Consider the following 19,911-nt stretch of genomic DNA (forward strand, 5'->3'; position numbering starts at 1 on the left):
GAATTTTTCTTGGGACAACTCACTTTAGGCAACCAATTTAACATGTAACTATTGTGGATAATATTTATTCATTTGAAATTCGATTTATTTGCAATAAAAATAATTTTTTTATAATTTATTAGTTTAGGCTTATGCCTATGTAGATATAGATAAATAATAAAACACAAATATAACTCTGCTGAAATTGCATGTACAAACAGCAGAACAGTCGGATTCTGAGCGGAAATAACTGCAGAAATTTTAGTTGTATTTACGGTCGCTAGATGACGCTTTAGTAAGCGCAGTAAAGTCCTGCAAGCCGCATGACACACCGAATGTCGTCTATGCTAGAATTGTAGTCATATGATTCTCATCTGATAGCCTCGTTTGGGCGTCGAAGTGCTCTGAAAACACAAAATCCAGCCAGAAAACCCCTCAAAATGCCTGTGTGCGGACCGAAACTCTCCCTCTGCGGACTGATCCTCAGCGTTTGGGGCATCATCCAACTGGTAAATACAGAAATCAATACTTTTATTAATATCTGAAATCATTTATACTAAATTTTCTAATAATTAAACAATAATTGCAGTCACTAATGGGCATCTTCTACTACATTCACTCCGTGGCATTGGCTGAGGATCTGCCTGGACTGGAGGAAGGTTTTGCAACCTCTGAAGAGTTTTATGCTCATGTAAACAGGGGATACAATCAGGTGTGTGCTACATAATTCATTGCAGTGTTATAAAATGATACTGATGTCTCTGTATTTTGTGTTTATAGAATGCCTACAACTGCTGGATTGCAGCATGCTTGTACTTGGTGACATTGGTGGTGTCTGGTCATCAGTTCTGGGCCAACAGCAGGTCTTCTCTGAGTGTTTAAAGTGTCAGACTCAATTGTACTCCATGTCTGTATTAAATTGCAACAAATTGTTCCATTCCATCAATAATCACAAACTGTTTGAGTGTAGATATGTTAATTTTAGTGTTTCAAGGCAGTTCTGAGTAATCTTGTAGATGGAAGGTGACTTATTGTGCATTTTGGGAGATTTTATTTGCCTGTTAAGGAGTTTTATGAAATTTTGTTTCAAAACTATCCTTGTGTTGTAAATAAATATGTAATAATTGAATAAATTACTAGTTCATCGTCCAGAATTGTTGAAAAATCTATTTTTATTCAGTAAAATTTATGATTATTTGATTTACACATTACACTTTCTGCTGTTATATTATAGTTAGGCAACCCGTCATACACATCAGTTTTCCTGCTGTGAATTCTCTTGCAAAAACTTTATTGTTTCAATTAAAAACTTACAATAAACTAGCAAGCGTATTGAAAACTTAGTTAAACATGAACTTATTACCCTCTTTTGCAAGGTAACACTTATACAAATCAGTATTTTCTGTAAACTTAGAAACTTTTCGATTTGTAGGTTAACATTAGGCCTTACTTCACCACAATTTACGCGTTCTGTATCGACAACTTCATTACTTTACATCAGAACAACACCATGCCTTCTGTAAGTACCAAAAAGTAAACTTTTAAACCTCCTTCAACTTAATTTTATTACATTTAGCGCGGAACCTTTGAAGAAAAAGAAACGTATGGACCCTGCCATTATCAAAGCCAGAGAAGACCGTAAGAAGAAGAAAATTGAGAAACAAATTCGTCGGCTCGAGAAGAACTCCAGGCAGTTAAAGCCAATTGAAGAGTGTGAAATACCACTTGAGATAACTGATAATAAAGGGTATAAATTCAAATTTAAGCAAAAAATTATTCTAATATTGTATTTTTAAACTTATAGATTTCATCAAAGAACTGATGTTGAAATATCAGCAGAATTGCAAGAGAAGAGGATTCTTATTGAGAAGAAATGGGCAAAGTACATGAGAAATGAACATCTTGCTGATATGCAAATGATTGACAGGATAATGTACTCACAACAGAGGGCTTTAGACCAATTGAGATTGGAATCTGAAGAATTGTATCAGGAAGCTATTCAGGTAAAGAATTCACAAACAAATTTATTATTTGATATTAATACAAGTTATAATTTAATTTTTTCAGCCTGATTTCACTCTGTTGCCATTCAAGTCGGAAGGACCGGATAACACGCCGCCGATAAAAGATTACGAAGCGCCTGATGGTGATTATGTAGACGTGTCCAAAGTGTGGTAAAATTATCAAAAATTTTGTTAGAATTGTCTTTGTATGATAAATAAAAGAAACAAAACAAAAAATGAGTGAAGCAGTGATGTAAACTTAATTCTCATCCTGATCTTTTACTGCGATAGCTGGCGGAGGATTTCCGCCTGGGATAATTAGACAGTAGAGCACATTAATGGCCATTAACAAACCAATGCCAAGCCCTGCTGCAGTTACTTGAAAAAGTATCTTATCGGGGGTACCACCTTTTAAATAAACTGGAACACCATCATCAACCTAGAATTAGTTGAATATTATTGAATTTCTTGTTTTTTGTGAGTTTTTAGTTTACTGTGAACTTTCGCTGCAGTTCTTTGAGTTTCTTAGCTTTCGGATGAGGTTTTTCGGTTACTTTTTCGGATTTTTCCGCAAATGTGCGAGCAAATTGTCTTCTAAACAAGGTTCTCTACAGATGAAAGAAATTTAATAAATAATGTGTTTAGGGTGTTTAAATTTGTAGTTAGTTTTAGTTTATTTATACTCACAGCTAAGAAATTCATGATTATTTTTCTGCAGAGTTGTGTTCTTGATTTTAATTTAGGTTTTGTCAGTGATAAATGTGTCAATTTTGAATAAACACTCTTTGATCAAAGTTTTTAGACAAAAGTTGTATGTTTTGTTCATTTTTAGCATAACTTGATTCATTTTTTACGTGTTTGTTGGGTTGCCTATTCTAAACTTACTATTTTGTTATTAAAACATACTACACTAACAATTAACATTAAAATACTTACCTAAATGAAAGAAACAGACATTCTCAATACTTACAACTTTGCTGGTGGATGAAAAATCAGTCTACCCAAGAATTTTACATTTTAATTTTACCTTCAAGGATATATAAAACCTAAATTCCATAACTTTTCAGCATGTCATAAACCACATATGATGAATTTTCAATTTTAAACAAAACAGACAAAAAATAAAACATGCTCCCTATCATTATCGACAAAAACGGCAATTGTGTTGCATACCTTGCACTTTAGTACTCTTTATCACTTTATTTCTTTGTTTATCATTTCCATTCAGATGTTAATTTGGTTATACATACTTCAATCAACAAAGAATACATTTAAATATGGAACAGTTACATTTTCTATCTTCACATGTACAGTTCTTGCAGGACTAAACTTTATTTACTAGAATTTTGTTATTAAGTTATTCCTTAGCAGGGTAGGACAGTTTGTACAGAACTTCACCAGACATCACCAAACCAACAGCAGTCAGAATTAGGGTGGTGCCAAACAAAATGCGGTCAGAGAAACCACCCTTCATGTAGGATGGGATACCATCTTCAACCTAAATAAGTTTAATATAATATGACATAACATTCAGATCACAAATCATTTAAAATGGTTGCAATTTTAGTAATATTATTATGGATTTTTTTGTCTTACACCGTATTTAGCCTGAACTTCCTTGAGGCGCTGGAATCGGGAAGAAGGGACTTCTTTCACCGTGCTCATCTGGCGACGGATAAGCTGGCCGAGGATAACTGCACTCTGAAATATTTTTCGAAATTAGTTAAGTCTATTTAGTTTAGTTAGTAGGTATTGAATTATGTAATGGTTTATTGGTTATGTCAACGAAAAACATAGAAAATAACAAGATATAATAGCTTTTAGAAGTAAATTTTTAGTGAAATAGATGTAAATTAACATTAAAAAGTTGATTAAAAGGAATATTTATACGAACCCTGAGGTTGCTCATTGTTTCAGTTGAAAAATGACGTTCAAGTGGACTAAATATGGCTCCTGAGTACACTAGTAATTCTAGTTACATTGTGGGGAATTTTAGGTTCAAGAATTTACTAAAGTTCAAAATTCCTTTTACATTCTACACATGCGTGAGACAAGCCGCAAAATTTGAATTTATTTAGATATTTAGGTTCAGACAAGTAACAGAAACGTTAATTCAACCTCAAAAGCTCAGTAAAATTGTCAGAGGCAGAATAAACTCTAAATAAAAAGCAAATTTCTTTACATTACTGTAGCAAAATATGAAAACAGTATAACTTTAAATAAGTTTGTAATTTTACTATTTTTGTTACAAAAATTAAAAAACTGATATTACATTTAAAACATTTTGTTACTGTTTGTTATATTAAGTAATTAATGATAAAACATGAATACATATTTAAAATTTTATTATTGTACAATAATTAACATATTTTACAAATATTAAGTTAAACATGTCAAAAATGTTTAACCAAAGTCTGGTTAAATTTATTTTCACTTTCACATTTCATTTTATTCGTCAAAATGAATCTTTTAGGATTAATTTTAATTACAATTCAATTAATTAATATTATTTATTCAGAAAATGTAATAAAAAGTAATAAATCAACATTAAAGTTAGTTCATGTGGTAAGTTAATGTCTTCATTATCCAATTTAATGAAATTAAATCTAAAAAGTGTTTAATTTAGATTTTTAGACATGGTGATCGAACACCAACACAAAATGAACGCTATCCGACAGATCCACAATTGAATAATACTTATCACCCGTTTGGTGTTGGACAATTAACTACAGCAGGCAAAAAACATTCGTTTACCTTAGGAAAACAATTCCGAAATCGTTACGATGCATTCTTGGGCAGTGAATATTATTACGGATTGATTAACTCCACAGCGACAAGTGTAGAACGTACGCAGGCGACTTTACAATGTGTTCATGCTGGTTTATTTCCATACATAACTGAAAATGAAGATGAAGATGATTCTCATGTGTTTTGGCAGCCGATTCCATATGAGATCCTTCCACCAAGAACAGATACTGTATGCTATTTAATTAATAATGTAATAAACTTTAAACAGTCTTTAAAAATTTGTTTTAGTTGTTGTTAATTGAACAAGCTTATCCAACAATGAATCATTTACCAAAGGAGGCAAGGGTTTCACGCAAAACTCATTTACTTTACGATTATGTTTCTTATTGGACTGGAATAGACAGGAAAACCATGGGATTGACCGATGTATCGAATATTTATGATACAATTTTAGTTAAGGTACTTACAAATAAGTCAAATAACTCATAAGAATAGCATTGGAACTTATTATCTTTTAGAATCAATTGGGCTATCCTATTCCAGCGTGGGCAGAAGTGGTTTATCCAGAGCCATTACGAACTGAATCATTGAAATCATTTATTGCTTTGCAAAGATACAAGTTACCAATGGTCATAGGTAAGAATTAATTCATTTAGCGTAATTGGCACAAAATAACATATTTTTGCACACATGCAGTGTTTTTATATTAATCATGATGACTGTTATGGGAAATCATCAAAATTATTTGAATATTTAGTGAAAAAACCTGATTTACGAAAAATAAACTACAAATCTTTTTTTTTATTAAATACTAGCTTTAACCCGCGGCTTCGCTCGCGAATATCTAAAATAATGAAGTTGCTTCCGTACGCGTCTGTAGTCATGGAAGAAGTAACAATGAAGTAGAATGGCGGGATGTTTAAAATGGCTGAAAGTATAGTCTATGGAAGTATAGTGTACAGTCTCCATAATGTAGTCAATTGGATTTGATGTTGACGTAGCTGTCGGTAATACAGTGTGATAATACAGTGTGATGGTACTATAGTACTTAGGTTTGAGCTTCATTGTTGGAATGCTAGATGGCGTTAAAGTAGTCAAATAGCCAGATGCAGAGGTATTATTGGCTAAACAATTTCTTTATTTGATTTAAAAAATAATTTTTTTATTAAATAAAAAGTAGCCTATAACCATTCGGGGACCACTAAGAATATGTGTACAAATTTTCATGATGATCGGTTAAGTAGTTTTTGCGTGAAAGTGTAACAAACATCAGGACTTTCGCATTTATAATATTAGTAGGGATGTAAAGTATGTGACGTCACATACAAATGCCCACATTAATCTCACTCTATTATTATGCTTTAAACGAATAACTAATCAAAAGTAGATATTTACACGTGTAAAAATTACAGGTCATCTAATTGAAAGAATCAATGCGCAGAATCATCAAAAGGTACAGGCGACTTTAAAGCCGTCCACAATGAAGATGTATTTGTACTCCTGTCACGATACAAACATTGCAGCCTTACTTGGGATTATGCAGTATGAACTGGTTCATACGATTAAATATAATGCGCATATATTTATTGAATTGCATGAGATTGATGAAGAGTACTTTGTTAAAGTAAGTTTACAAAGAATTATTTTGATATAGTTTTAACATTTACACCTTTAATGTTTCAGATCTTTTATAAGAATGGAATTAATGGGGTGTTGGAACGTTTGAAGCTGAGAAACTGCGATTATTTGTGTCCTCTAGAGAAATTCACTGCCTTGACGGAATGGTTATATATACCAACAGCACATCGTGAGCATAAGGAGGAAACTATTTGGGAATTATAATTAATTATTTATGTATTTCAATTTTACAACGTTTAGAGTTACAATGTGATTTTATAATGAGACATGTTTCGTATTAATGACTATTTCAACTTTTAAATAAAGTTTCCAATAAAGTTTTAAATAATAAACTAAAAAAACGAATATTATTTGAGATTATTATCTCTTTCATTAATACTAATAACTTTAATCCTTTCGTTAAAACCTTTTAAGTTGCATTGTCGCTACCAAACTTTACAGGATAATCCTTTAGACCAACCTAAAGATCAGTCCGATTATATTACAGTTAATAAAATACATATATACTCGTTCATTGCATATTGTGCATGTTAGTCACGACCAAATATTGCCATAAAGGAATATGCTCTCTTAAGAACCTGAATCATAAGAAAATTTGGTATTTAGTGTCTAGTATTCATTATTCTACAATTCTTACCGCAACGAGAAGTACGTGATTGATGATAATTATAGATTGACTTTTGAGATGAAAAACTCGCTGTGATCTTATCATCATGAGCAACATATCTTATCCCAACTGATAATCTCCATCCCAAGGAATAGATACATAAATAGTCTCAATAAGTGCTTCACTCTAAAATTTAATTTCTGAATTAAATAGTGTATCTTCAGATATAATAATAATTTTAATAATAAATTTAAAAATTCTTGGAATTCGGCTAGCTTTTGTTTCTTTTTCATACCATGTTTGTCAATCTTTGACCAGTGATGCAAGTAATGGTAGTACCATAAAACCATACAAGAAAATGGCTGAAAAAAATAATTGAAAATTCCTGAAAGATACAATTAACATAAATGATTGACATGATTCTAATGCATTTACATCTTTAAGTTGAAATGCAATCATACTCATCACAACTGACGAATTTACAACATGAATTGCGAATATATCTTCTGATCTTACAATGAATTGATTTGCCAGACTACAAGAAATAAATTTAATTATATTCTTAAGTACATCTTATTCTAAAAGCAATACACACTCAATTATATGATGATGATATCGCACACAGTTACGAAACTGCCGTCTTCGTCCACTTGGACTTCCAATATGTTTAATCTCCCTCAACATGCCGTTTAAATGACAGATATAAACACATAGCAATTCACTTAGTGTGCAATAAATCCATGGTACAAGAAACCAATGAACCAAACTTCCAACACCACCGCATAATTCTATACTCAGGATTATAATGTGTTGCGTACGGGTCTTCAAATATGTAATACATTAATATGAAGACAAGGCCAGCGAATGTCATTCATTTGTTTACAATATCAAATGCGTCAGGTTTCTGAATGTAGCGAAAGTCAGAAAATGCGTTGATAAGCTGTTTAACTTCATTTCTCTGTCGATGGTGAAAATAAGTTAGATAGCATGCGGTGGCACTTGCTACCAGGCATAAAAATTCAGGTGCATGATCAGCATAGACAAACGGACCGGTGGCTGCAACTGATAAGTGAATTAATATAGATATAATATATACAGAAATATAAATTTTAATGATTTTTACTCAAGTTGTTTACTAATCGATTGCAGACTCCCATTGCAAATAGCAAGAACGGGATGAGCATTATCACCTGCCTGGTCTTGAAACGGTCATAATAGCAGTCGAAATAACGCACTTTTAATGTGCCTTCTAATAAATCGTCAGCAATCTTATTCAGTTTTTGTATCAAACGTGACATGTTTATGATAGTTTTTCTGATCTAAATTATTCTTAGTGAAATACCTTCAATATATACTAAAACTCCAATCTGTAACTTCAAAGAAAAACAAGATTATTGTAATTAAATTGAACATTAAACTTTTGAAGTCAATGCAATGTACCTAAATTACGATTACTATTTTTCTATGAAAAACAGATTTATAAATGATTTCTTTGATGTAGGTATACAATCTCTATATTTATGTCTCACGATCTCCACTTCTCCCCTTTCACACGGTCGTCTCTCTGCCGCGTTCTCTAGTCGACTCCCCTCTGGTCTGTCGTCTCTCGCACTCCTTGAGTATCCTTCCCCTTCACTCGCAGCGCTTGCGCGCAGTTCAGCCGACTACGCCACAAGGCCATACTTAACAGTCGTGTTAAATTTTGGTCTGCCAAAAGCCGGCTGCTGCCGCTGGGATGCGGCAGTCGATCACTTGTGTTTTCGTTGCAAAACCGTTTTGAATCCCGAGCACAGATCGCCAAACGCGTCGGTGTTAGGCGGGCACTTTTTATTATAATCGGTCTGTGCTCACAAAGCTATTAGGTACATGTACTTAGGTAGGAACCAAAGGCAGGTTTTATGAAAATAGTTTTAAGTCTCCTACTCCTCTTAGATGCGTTAATGATGAATTGTTTTAGATATTTGTGTACTAATCTTTTTCCGCTTTCAGATAATCGCGATTTAGCTATTGGTTGACATTAGGCAGGGTTTTAGGTCCTTCCTTATCCTTATTAATGTCTGTTTTCTTACAGCAATTTATCAAATATGTTTCTCTTTTCGGGGACATAAGGCATCAACAATTACCCAATCTCAAAACACATTAATTATTATGAATTTTTTAATTGTTTTGTGTTTTTTGTTCAAGTTCTGTCAAAAAATTTGAATGTGAAGAAGACGAAACATTGTAATGGAAGATGTCATATTCAAAGGAGAACAAAAACTGGATCCACAAATGTCAGAATGAGATAATGCATGGTTGTGTTTCATGTGTTCACAAGCAGTTCGTAGTGTAGTGGAGTGTAGTGATTGCAAGCACGTAGTCGTGGTCGTAGTTATAGTTGTAGTCATAGACTAAAAGTAGTGTAGTGGACTGCGAAATGAACACTGAAATGCAATCGTTGCAATTGTATCTGACTTTGTTTCTTCAGAGATGAGAAGATGAAGACATTAATTGTTTCTGAACGACCTGTAAGTTAACTTTATTTTCACAATTTTCACATCTTTAAAAATAACCTTATATAAAATTAGAAATGGATAGATATTATAAACAATACTTCATAAAACATATCAGTGATCTATTTCTATTGTTACATAAATCAAGTCATCTCGTTATAAACCAATTATTTATTTCAATTAAAATATATTTACTGTTTTAAGAAGAATCACTCAATCCTTGCTAACGTCGAGGCCAACCAAGAGGCACACGAGACATGGGTTAGCAACATTTCGTAGTATTATCGATAATTGAATAATAAAAGCCAGTCTTGAATACAACGGAACATAATTAATATAATATTTATTTTAATTTTACATGATAGAATTACAATTAATAAACTTATTATTTGTATTGTAATTCCATCTCGTAAATTTTAAATGATAATTATATTACCTATGTAATACGAATTTTACGAAGAACTTTGCTGCACTTTGCCTTTCTGCACCAAACAACAGACTATCCTCGGAAGTGAGCATAGATGACTGTACTCATGAAGAACCTCTGGGGGTGGTCGCCGCGCCTAATCATAATTATAAATTTGAATTAGCTACAAAAATTGGTTTTTGCATCTGAGCCCAACATCGTAGGAGAACCATTCATTCATCAGATTGTAAGTATAGAATTTCTTTATTAGTCCGTAGATTAAGACGCTGCGATCAGATCCTAAATATCTCTTAGTTTACGAGATATTCGCGATTGAATAAAATGGGCAAAAAATGAAAAATGTCACTTTTTAGTACTTTTAGTGGCGTTTTCTGACCTTTTACTGTTGGAAATATAATCATTTTATATTTTTATCTGATAGAGAATCATCTAATCTTTCATAATCAGCAAATCGTTGGTTGGTATCGCTTTTAGTTTTAGTGATATTAATTATCGAAAATCGTCGAAAAAAAGTATCAAGCACTCCCCCTTGGCAATTTTTTCTTAAGAATTAAAATTTCATCTCTCAGATTTCGGTTTTAACTATCCTATCTTATAGAGAATAGTCCGTAGATTAAGACGCTGCAATCCGATCCTAAATATCTTTTTTAGTTTACGAAATATTCGCGATTGAATAAAATGGGCAAAAATTGAAAAATGTCACTTTTAGTACTTTTAATGGCATTTTTGACCTTTTACTATTGGAAATATAATCATTTTATATTTACATCTGATAGAGAATCTTCCAATCTTTCATAATCAGCAATTCGTTGGTTGCTATTGCTTTTAGTTTAAGAGATATAAATTATCGAAAATCGTCGATTATTGGCAATTTTTCTTAAGAATTAAAATTTCATGTCTCAGATTTCGGTTTTAACAATCCTATCTTATAGAAAATAGTCCGTAGATTAAGGCGCTGCAATCAGATCCTTAATATCTCTTTTAGTTTACGAAATATTCGCAACTGAATGTGCGAATAAGAGTCAGTTATATATTCATCCACGTACGGTACCCTGAACACGAGTCACTTCTACCGCTAGCCTCGTAAGGTGTCCCGAATCGAGTCACTTCTACCGCTAGCCTCGTAAGGTGCCCCGAATCGAGTCACTTCTACCGCTAGCCTTGTAAGGTGCCCCGAATCGAGTCACTTCCACCGCTAGCATTTCACGAGAAAAGGGTGAAAAAGTCACCCTTTTATGCAAATTTTCGCGGGTTGCTGATCGCATTTCTGCAACAAACAAATACCACCCGACGGAGAATTCCACATCTCTAGACGCCGCGCTGAAGTACGTGAGCTAACAAAGTCGCGTGGTCGACGCAGAATTTAAAACGAAAAATATAATTAAATTATAAACTTACCAATGCAGAACTCATCCGACTCCAGGGGACGGCAAATACTGCAAATAAAAAAAGAAAACATAAGTTAAAACAAAAAAAAATCATATTTTCCCGTGTGTCGTAGAGCCGCATGCAGCACATTCGAGTTTATTATATATCGCAGGTATTGTGTCTATTGCAATTTGCGCATAAGGCCGCGTGCCATTGACGCGGCGCCGGCTTTGCGCATCTATTGCTTTCTTGTCATAAACTGTCGCGTTGTGGCTTGCACAGTTTGAAGCCAGTTTCGTGCCGGTATCTGGTTGATGCAATATTTTATGCGACTCGTATTGTTTGTCCGGACATCTACTTTCCAAATTCGCTGTATATCCGATCATCAATCGACTATTTAATTTTGACTATAGTAATGTTATTTACTATTTGCGCGTTTAGTGTCCATAAATGCCGGTTAAGTGTATCGCCTCCATGTTGATTTAATATGCATTATTAGGATGATCCATCGTGCTGGTGTAAGTAAGTTTCGAAAAACCAATTTTGGCTGGTTTTAGGGATTTTGCACATGAACCTGACATCGCAGGAGAACCATTCTTTCATTAGATTGTAGGTATTGAATTTCTTTAACATTTTCATTAATAACTTTAGTGATTAGTTTGTAAACTAGCCGCAAAAATCGCATTTTTGTGTTTGGATAGACTAATTTTGGCTTGTTTTAAGGGTTTTGCGCCTGAACCTGACATCGTAGGAGAACCATTCTTTCATCAGATTGTTAGTATTGAATTTCTTTTTTATTTTCATGAATAACTTTAGTGATTAGCTTATTAATTAGCTGCAAAAATTGCATTTTTGTGTTTTGAAAGACTAATTTTGGCTTGTTTTAAGGGTTTTCCGCCTGAACCTTGCATCGTTGAAGAACCATTCTTTCAGCAGAATGTAAGTATTGAATTTCTTTATCATTTTCATTAATAACTTTAGTGATTAGCTTATTAATTAGCTGCAAAAATTGCATTTTTGTGTTTCGAAAGACTAATTTTGGCTTGTTTTAGGGGCTTTGCGCCTAAACCTTACATCGTTGGAGAACCATTCTTTTATCAGATTGTAAGTATTGAATTTCTTTATCATTTTCGTTAATAAGTTTAATGATTAGCGTATTAATTAGCTGCAAAAATTGCTTATTTGTCTTTCAAAAGACTAATTTTGGCTTGTTTTAGAGATTTTGCTTGTGAACCTAATATCGTAGAAGGACCATTCTTTCATCAGAATGTAAGTATTGAATTTCTTTATCATTTTCATAAATAACTTTAGTGATTAGGTTGTAAATTAGCCGCAAAAATTGTATATTTGTGTTTCGAAAGACTAATTTTAGATTGTTTTAGGTGTTTTGCACATGAATCCGACATTGTACGAGAACCATTCTTTTATCAGATTGTAGGCACTGAATTTCTTTATCATTTTCATAAATAACTTTAGTGATTAGTTTGTAAATTAGCCGCAAAAATTGCATTTTTGTGTTTCAAATGACTAATTTTGGTTTGTTTTAGGGGTTTTGCACGGGAACCTGACGTCGTAGAAGAACCATTCTTTCATCAGATTTTAAGTGTTAAATTTCTTTATCATTTTCATGAATAACTTTAGTAATTTGCTTATTAATTAGCAACAAAAAATGCTATTTTGAGTTTCGAAGATCTAATTTTTGCCTGCGTTAGGGATTTTGCACATGAACCTGACATTGTAGGAGAACTATTCTTTTAGCAGATTGTAGGCATTGAATTTCTTTATCATTTTCATTAATAACTTTGGGTATTAGCTTATTAATTAGCCACAAAAATTGCATTTTTGTGTTTCAAAATACTAATTTTTGCCGGTTTTAATAATTTTGCACATGAACCTGACATCGTAGCAGAACCCCTCTTCCATCAAATTGTAGGTATTGAATTTCTTTATCATTTTCATGAAGAACTTTAGTAATTTGCTTATTAATTAGCAACAAAAAATGCTATTTTGTGTTTCAAAGATCTAACTTTTGCCTGTTTTAGGGGTTTACGCTTGAGCCCGACATCGTAGGAGAACCATTCTTCAATCAAATTGTAGGTATTGAATTTCTTTATTATTTGCACAAATAACTTTAGAATTTTGCTTATTAATTCGCAACAAAAGTTGCATTTTTGTGTTTCGAAAGACTAATTTTGGCTTGTTTTAGTGGTTTTACGCTTGAGCCCGACATCGTAGGAGAACCATTCTTCAATCAAATTGTAGGTATTGAATTTCTTTATCATTTTCAATAATAACTTTAGTGATTTGTTAATTAATTAGCAACAAAAATTGCGTTTTCATGTTTCCAAGGACTAATTTTTGCTTGTTTTCGGGGTAAGCACCTGAATGCGGCTGCCCCCTAATATCAGCGGGGTTCCTAAAAATATAGAATTTAATTCTTGGTCATAAAAGGGGTAAAAGCAACTGAAACGCGACCGAAACTGCAAAAAATTGTAGTTTTTAATGTTGCTAATAAATCATAATGTAATATTATATACTTCTTCATATTTCGTTCTGGTTTCCCCTTTGCCGTTTGCAGGATTGATGTCTTGAATCATATTCCGTATAAATCTTAAGTGCGTCGAGCGTGTTCAATATATAGCTGTTATTTGTGTTGTGTTGTTGTTTTTAAAAAGTTGAATATAGTAGAAACATAAATAGGAGAATCAAATACTTAAGATAAAAACACTCGGTGGTCGAGTGGAGACGTGCACCTGCTGGCATGCTAGCAGACACGGATCGAATCTCAGGTATAGAAGGCATTTTTCTCAAATATAAAAATAACGGGTGTAATTTGGGTTGCATATGTAAACTCAAATAAAATATAAGAGAAATTGCGATACAAGTGAAAGCAATAAGAGGAGTACGAAAGTGTAAGTGGTGAAACGGAGAACAGAGAAATAGGAGAAGTAGAAGAAAGGAATAGCAGAGAAGAGTAGAAGACAGAAGGAAGAAACAGAGTAGAGAGGAGGGAGGAGATAGAAGAAAGAGCAACAGGAGTGGATCAGATTTTTAAATTTTTTGGCACGTGTCGTTATAAGACAGCCCACTGCTTCGATGCGTCCATTGCTCCCGGCCCAACCTGCAGCTACGATGTCTCTGCGCTTCATCCCCGGAATTATCAGGCATATCAACAATTTTTATGGTGGGGGATCACCCCCGGAGAGAGGGAACTCCTTATAAGGACAATCCTTATAAGGCCTTGTTCAAATATTTCTAAGTTTTAAGTCGTCTCAAGAGAGGCGACACTTAAAAATATTCTGACCTGCAGCTGAAATGAAAGAAGGAGTACACAAATCACACAGGTTACCTTAACAATTTTTATAGAGGGGATCATCCCCTGAGAGAGGGAACTCTCTTAGAGACCTGTGCCTGTTATGATAGAAGAGGTACACAAATCAAAGAAGTAAATATATCTTGCTATTTCTTTATTAACAATAGAATACAACTTTATATTTTATAACTCAACAGAATACATGGCTCCATATTGAAATAGGAGTTACGACCTGCATAGCCGCGCACATGCCAGCAAGTACTACTTCATAAAGTTCTACCGGAATAATGAAATTAGTAAATAGCCCATTTTCTAGGTGATTGAAAATGGAAACAAATATACAGGGTGTTACAAAAGGAAAATTTAAAGTGCAAAAATAAAACTCTCAAAACTACAAACGCCGCTCGTTTTCATCGACAATCAGGAAAACTAATATACAGGGTGTTACAAATAGAAAATTCAAAGTGCAAAGAAGAAAAACCTAAAAACAACAGTTAAAGCTAAATTTTCACGGACAAGGAAAACAAATATACAGGGTGCTACAAAAAGAAATTCAAAAATTCATGAAAGAAAACACTCGGGAATATCAAATTTAGAAATCTTATGATGGAAAATCAAGAAAAACAAACATACAAGGTGATACAAATAGCAAATTCCTTAATTTAAAAATAAAATACAAATTTTAAGTAGAAAACGACCCGAAAACGACAAATTTTGTCAGTTTTACATTAGAGAGCAAGGAAAAGTAATACATAGGGTGATATGAGAAGAAAATAGTTACATTTAATTAGAAAATTCAAAATTTTCGATGCAGAGAATTGGATTCACGAGAGGGTGACACAACAAAACTACAACTACATTTTGAATAAAGAATAGAGAGCTAGAAGAAGAATCAAAGAAAATTTAAATTTAATAAATGTAAAATTAAAAAAGAAAAGGTAGAAAAGTGATAGATAAATAAAACATCAATATGAATTTTATTCTGATCCTAAAATTTTCTTTGCGACGGGTTCTCCAGATACGCCACAAGCAAGGCAAAATGTGTACACACGCGGGAAGAAATTTAAATTGTCTATTAAAACACGTCTCCGCGATTAGAGCATTATGACATAAAAAAATACGAACGAAGAAATTTTCACGCTATTAAATCGATGATTGACATGGAAAAAGCAAAGTCTGCAGTGAAACCGACGACGCATCCGACGGCACGCGTCAATTTTGAGTTATTACGGTACTCACGTTACATAAAAAACGTCTCATATATAATTAATTATCAAACTTTTAAACGCGTTAAACCGATTACAGAATTAAGAATACAATTAAATAGTGCGTGCTGACAGTAAAAACTCCTTGAGTGATTGAAAAAGTTCACGCTACATCATGAATGAAATCATGATGTAATAATATTCACAAACTTACCAATTTGACACGTAATCAAAGAAATAACTGAAACAGAAAAAAACACTTTTGTTAGAACTCGCACTATGCTGTATAATAAAATATAAGTTCGTTCCGTCGGATAATACACTTGTATTGCATGTGGTAGTTTGACTCACAATGTTCTGATCATTACGAGCAAGTACTCTTGCTTAAGTAGAATCCCACCGAGGACAGAAGTTAATTATATATACTCGAAATTAACAATGGTATATATATTTTGAATTCCAATTTAACATCGAAAAAAGCTAATTGCCGACGGTCCAGTAACGCATAATTGATGACACCAATTTTAAAATCATTTCATGCACAAATATTGATATTTATCAATACGATGTTTTGCCGTTCAGTTAATTGAAATGAAAGAACAAAAGATGGTAACAAACCGCGTGCAGGTGGAAACAGACTGAACCGTTCGCACATTTGTAGTACAAGCGCAGCGTGTAGCTGGTTCAACGCGATAAAAAGTTGTTTACATAAAAATCCCGATACATCTATAGAATTGAACATGAAATAACACGTCTGTCACAAACGATTCCCCACATAATTACCAATTTCTACAGCATGTTTAAAACACTGCACCTTGTAAAATAAAAATAAATAATTATATAAGGGACTTCGTTAGCTCAATAAAAACTAAAGTAAAATTTTATTTATTATACTTTTTATGTACTTCAAAAGCTGACTTCACACAAACATTTTTGTAAAGGTTACTACACAACTTTCAATATAACTCGCGTTACGGAATTTTGTCGCAATAAATACAAATACAGGGTGATATAGAATTAAATTCCGCATCTAAGAAAAGTATTCTGAACTTATTATGACATGGCGTTCGCATGCTATAACAAAAAAAAACTACAATTCCTAGCGCAACGAGTACTACGGCGCATACACACAATTTTCAATATAACTCGCGTTACGGAATTTTGTCGCAATAAATACAAATACAGGGTGATACAGAATTAAATTCCGCATCTGGGAAAATTATTTTGAACTTATTATGACATCGCGTTCGCATGCTATAAAAAAAACTACAATTCCTAGCGCAACGAGTACTACGGCGCATACACACAACTTTCAATATAACTCGCGTTACGGAATTTTGTCGCAATAAATACAAATACAGGATGATACAGATTTAAATTCCGCATCTAAGAAAAGTATTCTGAACTTATTATGACATGGCGTTCGCATGCTATAACAAAAAAAAACTACAATTCCTAGCGCAACGAGTACTACGGCGCATACACACAACTTTCAATATAACTCGCGTTACGGAATTTTGTCGCAATAAATTCAAATACAGGGTGATACAGAATTAAATTCCGCATCTAAGAAAAGTATTCTGAACTTATTATGACATGGCGTTCGCATGCTATAATAAAAAAAACTACAATTCCTAGCGCAACGAGTACTACGGCGCATACACACAACTTTCAATATAACTCGCGTTACGAAATTTTGTCGCAATAAATTCAAATACATGGTGATACAGAATTAAATTCTGCTTCTGGGAAAATTATTCTAAACTTAATATGACATCGCGATCGCATGCTATAACAAAAAAACTACAATTCCTAGCGCAACGAGTACTACGGCGCATACACACAACTTTCAATATAACTCGCGTTACGGAATTTTGTCGCAATAAATTCAAATACAGGGTGATACAGAATTAAATTCCGCATCTGGCAAAATTATTCTGAACTTATTATGACATCGCGTTCGCATGCTATAACAAAAAAACTACAATTCCTAGCGCAACGAGTACTACGGCGCATACACACAACTTTCAATATAACTCGCGTTACGGAATTTTGTCGCAATAAATTCAAATACAGGGTGATACAGAATTAAATTCCGCATCTGGGAAAATTATTTTGAACTTATTATGACATCGCGTTCGCATGCTATAACAAAAAAACTACAATTCCTAGCGCAACAAGTACTACGGTGCATACACACAACTTTCAATATAACTCGTGTTACGGAATCTTCTCGCAAAAAAATTCTATAAAAGAAGATACAGAATTAAATTCTGTATCAAGGAAAATTATTCCAAACTTGTCAGTGTACAGCTTATCGGACCGCCAGGCACAACAAGTGCTGTAAGTAAACGAAAACATAAATTAAAACAAAGATATTTCATACAATTGAATTATGTTATAATTAACAATCGACACAAAATAAACTATCTGTGATGTTTAGTTAAAAAATACTTACACGAACCTGATGGATCTTTCTTAATGATGAGAATCAACATGGGACCGACATATATCCGATTAATTTAGTAACCGACACCAAACACAACGCCGAGTGAAGAATGTTATCAAATTCACTATCACGAGACTTACTATAGTCGCAAAATACAAATAAATTGTCGATTGATCTTCGAGTGCACAAATTTAGAATATTGAAGTCCGAATAAGAATAAACGAGATAAATCTCTCAAAACACGACTGGATTAACCAGCGACCGGCACAAAACTGGCTGCAATCCACCGATAGTGCATGCCGCAACTACGTAAACATGTAAACAACGACGAAACAGTATATGATAAGAAAGCAAGAGACGCGCAAAGACGGCGCATCGAATGCACACGACCTTGTGCGAGAACGAGAAAGAATCGCAGGGTCTTAACCAACGAACTATTCTATATAAGATAAGACAGGGATGCTTGATAATTTATTTCCACGATTTTCGACAGTGAATATGTTCCAAACTAAAAGAGATGTATCCGTAAGATTAACTCTCTTGATATAAGAATCAAAAGAGAACGTGCAAATACCGCAAATAGGTCCAGATATGAGCCAATTTCAACGATATACGAGTTCTTTATCTGAAGAAAACAGGCAAATACTCCAAAGGGTTCCCGCAATATAGACAAATTTCGATTCGTAAATGTTTACAGGAAATATAATTGAATAATAAACTTACCAGCATAGCGTCGACGAGAACCCGCGACAAGGTATGTACTGCAATAAAAAAAACATGAGTTAACAACCAATGTGGACCACAAGACCACTATAATGTTCAGATTGATTCTTACCAAGCGCAAACAGCTTTCCAAGCGATGAGAAACTAATTGGCTACGGTAAATATAAAAGTAAATCAAAACTGACGACAAGCACTACACACAATTCAGCGTCGACACATACTAATAGTTGTTAAGATCGCAGCCGTATGCGTAAAAGTTTATACAGTGTACAAACGCAAGTAAAAACTACCCAGCACACCGTACATGTCGTTACAACTAAATAACGCTTTTTCTTCGATGAAATATATCGCGGTTTTGTCAAATTAAATGCTAAAGAATCACACGAGCACAGAGAAACGTCTTAACGGCAACCGGTACGAAACTAACTAAAATTTACCTACAAACAAACCTGTCGAGCATGCTCGCGACGCGATGGCTTATGATAAGATAACGTAAGATGTTCCTATTGGCCGCGAGTCGATGGCACGCGACCTTCTACTTGTCCTTTTGAGTGAAGCCGGCAACTAACGCAGAAATAAGATCACAACGTAAACACACATATTCTGAGCCTTGCAATTCGCATGTCGAATTAATAAAAAGTGTTAATAGAAGTTGTATTGTATTACAATGAGAATATTTCCAGTTTAATTTTTTCTTTATGATTTACTTTTATATCGAATTATTTTATTTCGAATATATAGTTTAAATTTACATTTTTAATTTATTTTAAAAACCATCTTATTCGCTAAAATTACAAAATTCATAATATTTACCTGGTGACATATTAGCGGAAGCAAGTTGATGATAAATGTATTCACATAGGTCCAGAATTGAGTGCAAACTAATTTTAATCACAATTATTGTCAATTCCCAAATATTCACGGTCAGCATCCGACGGCAACTCACGCGTAGTACGAAA

At 33.5% G+C, this 19,911-nt stretch overlaps 4 protein-coding genes and 3 long non-coding RNA genes across 7 annotated transcripts; 5 read left to right on the top strand and 2 right to left on the bottom strand.

Moving 5' to 3' along the window:
• The first annotated feature begins 294 nt into the window (after positions 1-294).
• On the top strand, positions 295-1,133 carry RNASEK (Ribonuclease kappa). The gene is made up of 3 exons (XM_065311007.1): positions 295-488; positions 569-691; positions 760-1,133. Exons 1-3 carry the CDS (start codon positions 420-422, stop codon positions 859-861), a joined length of 294 nt encoding a protein of 97 aa, XP_065167079.1. The 5' UTR covers positions 295-419; the 3' UTR covers positions 862-1,133.
• Positions 1,134-1,210: 77 nt separating this feature from the next.
• On the top strand, positions 1,211-2,396 carry mRpL40 (mitochondrial ribosomal protein L40). Its single transcript, XM_065311006.1, has 5 exons — positions 1,211-1,355; positions 1,412-1,498; positions 1,556-1,726; positions 1,784-1,982; positions 2,047-2,396. Exons 1-5 carry the CDS (start codon positions 1,330-1,332, stop codon positions 2,155-2,157), a joined length of 594 nt encoding a protein of 197 aa, XP_065167078.1. The 5' UTR covers positions 1,211-1,329; the 3' UTR covers positions 2,158-2,396.
• Positions 2,397-3,162: 766 nt separating this feature from the next.
• Positions 3,163-4,019, bottom strand: LOC135798234 (cytochrome c oxidase subunit 7A2, mitochondrial-like). Its single transcript, XM_065311008.1, has 3 exons — positions 3,877-4,019; positions 3,579-3,683; positions 3,163-3,480 (listed from the first exon to the last, which is right to left on the bottom strand). Exons 1-3 carry the CDS (start codon positions 3,889-3,891, stop codon positions 3,340-3,342), a joined length of 261 nt encoding a protein of 86 aa, XP_065167080.1. The 5' UTR covers positions 3,892-4,019; the 3' UTR covers positions 3,163-3,339.
• Positions 4,020-4,442: 423 nt separating this feature from the next.
• Positions 4,443-6,572, top strand: LOC135797979 (venom acid phosphatase Acph-1-like). Its single transcript, XM_065310621.1, has 6 exons — positions 4,443-4,547; positions 4,609-4,959; positions 5,019-5,189; positions 5,249-5,366; positions 6,143-6,354; positions 6,414-6,572. Exons 1-6 carry the CDS (start codon positions 4,443-4,445, stop codon positions 6,570-6,572), a joined length of 1,116 nt encoding a protein of 371 aa, XP_065166693.1.
• A 2,744-nt stretch (positions 6,573-9,316) lies between these two features.
• LOC135798463 (uncharacterized) lies at positions 9,317-11,868 on the top strand. The gene is made up of 3 exons (XR_010549712.1): positions 9,317-9,482; positions 9,672-10,120; positions 11,820-11,868. It is a non-coding gene; the product is annotated as an uncharacterized lncRNA (long non-coding RNA).
• Positions 11,869-12,001: 133 nt separating this feature from the next.
• Positions 12,002-13,353, top strand: LOC135798461 (uncharacterized). The gene is made up of 7 exons (XR_010549710.1): positions 12,002-12,036; positions 12,151-12,201; positions 12,315-12,366; positions 12,480-12,531; positions 12,645-12,696; positions 12,810-13,195; positions 13,305-13,353. It is a non-coding gene; the product is annotated as an uncharacterized lncRNA (long non-coding RNA).
• Positions 13,354-14,792: 1,439 nt separating this feature from the next.
• LOC135798684 (uncharacterized) lies at positions 14,793-19,361 on the bottom strand. The gene is made up of 3 exons (XR_010549767.1): positions 19,065-19,361; positions 18,953-18,990; positions 14,793-16,021 (listed from the first exon to the last, which is right to left on the bottom strand). It is a non-coding gene; the product is annotated as an uncharacterized lncRNA (long non-coding RNA).
• Positions 19,362-19,911: the final 550 nt, after the last annotated feature.

The sequence above is a fragment of the Atheta coriaria genome, unplaced genomic scaffold (assembly GCF_025399875.1).
Source record: "Atheta coriaria isolate IRGN ID8LTWV9N9 unplaced genomic scaffold, Caltech_Dcor_3.1 hic_scaffold_9_pilon, whole genome shotgun sequence".
In the NCBI taxonomy this organism is placed as follows: domain Eukaryota; kingdom Metazoa; phylum Arthropoda; class Insecta; order Coleoptera; family Staphylinidae; genus Dalotia; species Dalotia coriaria.

Bases quoted from the DNA above. Each gene is read 5' to 3' on its own strand.
- LOC135798234 (XM_065311008.1), bottom strand. The intron at 3,481-3,578 runs GTAAGACAAAAA...AAACTTATTTAG, and splicing joins AAGTTCAGGCTAAATACGGT to GTTGAAGATGGTATCCCATC.
- RNASEK (XM_065311007.1), top strand. From the start codon at position 420: ATGCCTGTGTGCGGACCGAAACTCTCCCTCTGCGGACTGATCCTCAGC. The intron at 489-568 runs GTAAATACAGAA...CAATAATTGCAG, and splicing joins TTTGGGGCATCATCCAACTG to TCACTAATGGGCATCTTCTA. The intron at 692-759 runs GTGTGTGCTACA...TTGTGTTTATAG, and splicing joins TAAACAGGGGATACAATCAG to AATGCCTACAACTGCTGGAT.
- mRpL40 (XM_065311006.1), top strand. From the start codon at position 1,330: ATGAACTTATTACCCTCTTTTGCAAG. The intron at 1,356-1,411 runs GTAACACTTATA...TTCGATTTGTAG, and splicing joins TTATTACCCTCTTTTGCAAG to GTTAACATTAGGCCTTACTT. The intron at 1,983-2,046 runs GTAAAGAATTCA...TAATTTTTTCAG, and splicing joins TGTATCAGGAAGCTATTCAG to CCTGATTTCACTCTGTTGCC.
- LOC135797979 (XM_065310621.1), top strand. From the start codon at position 4,443: ATGAATCTTTTAGGATTAATTTTAATTACAATTCAATTAATTAATATT. The intron at 5,190-5,248 runs GTACTTACAAAT...ATTATCTTTTAG, and splicing joins ATGATACAATTTTAGTTAAG to AATCAATTGGGCTATCCTAT. The intron at 5,367-6,142 runs GTAAGAATTAAT...TAAAAATTACAG, and splicing joins CAAGTTACCAATGGTCATAG to GTCATCTAATTGAAAGAATC.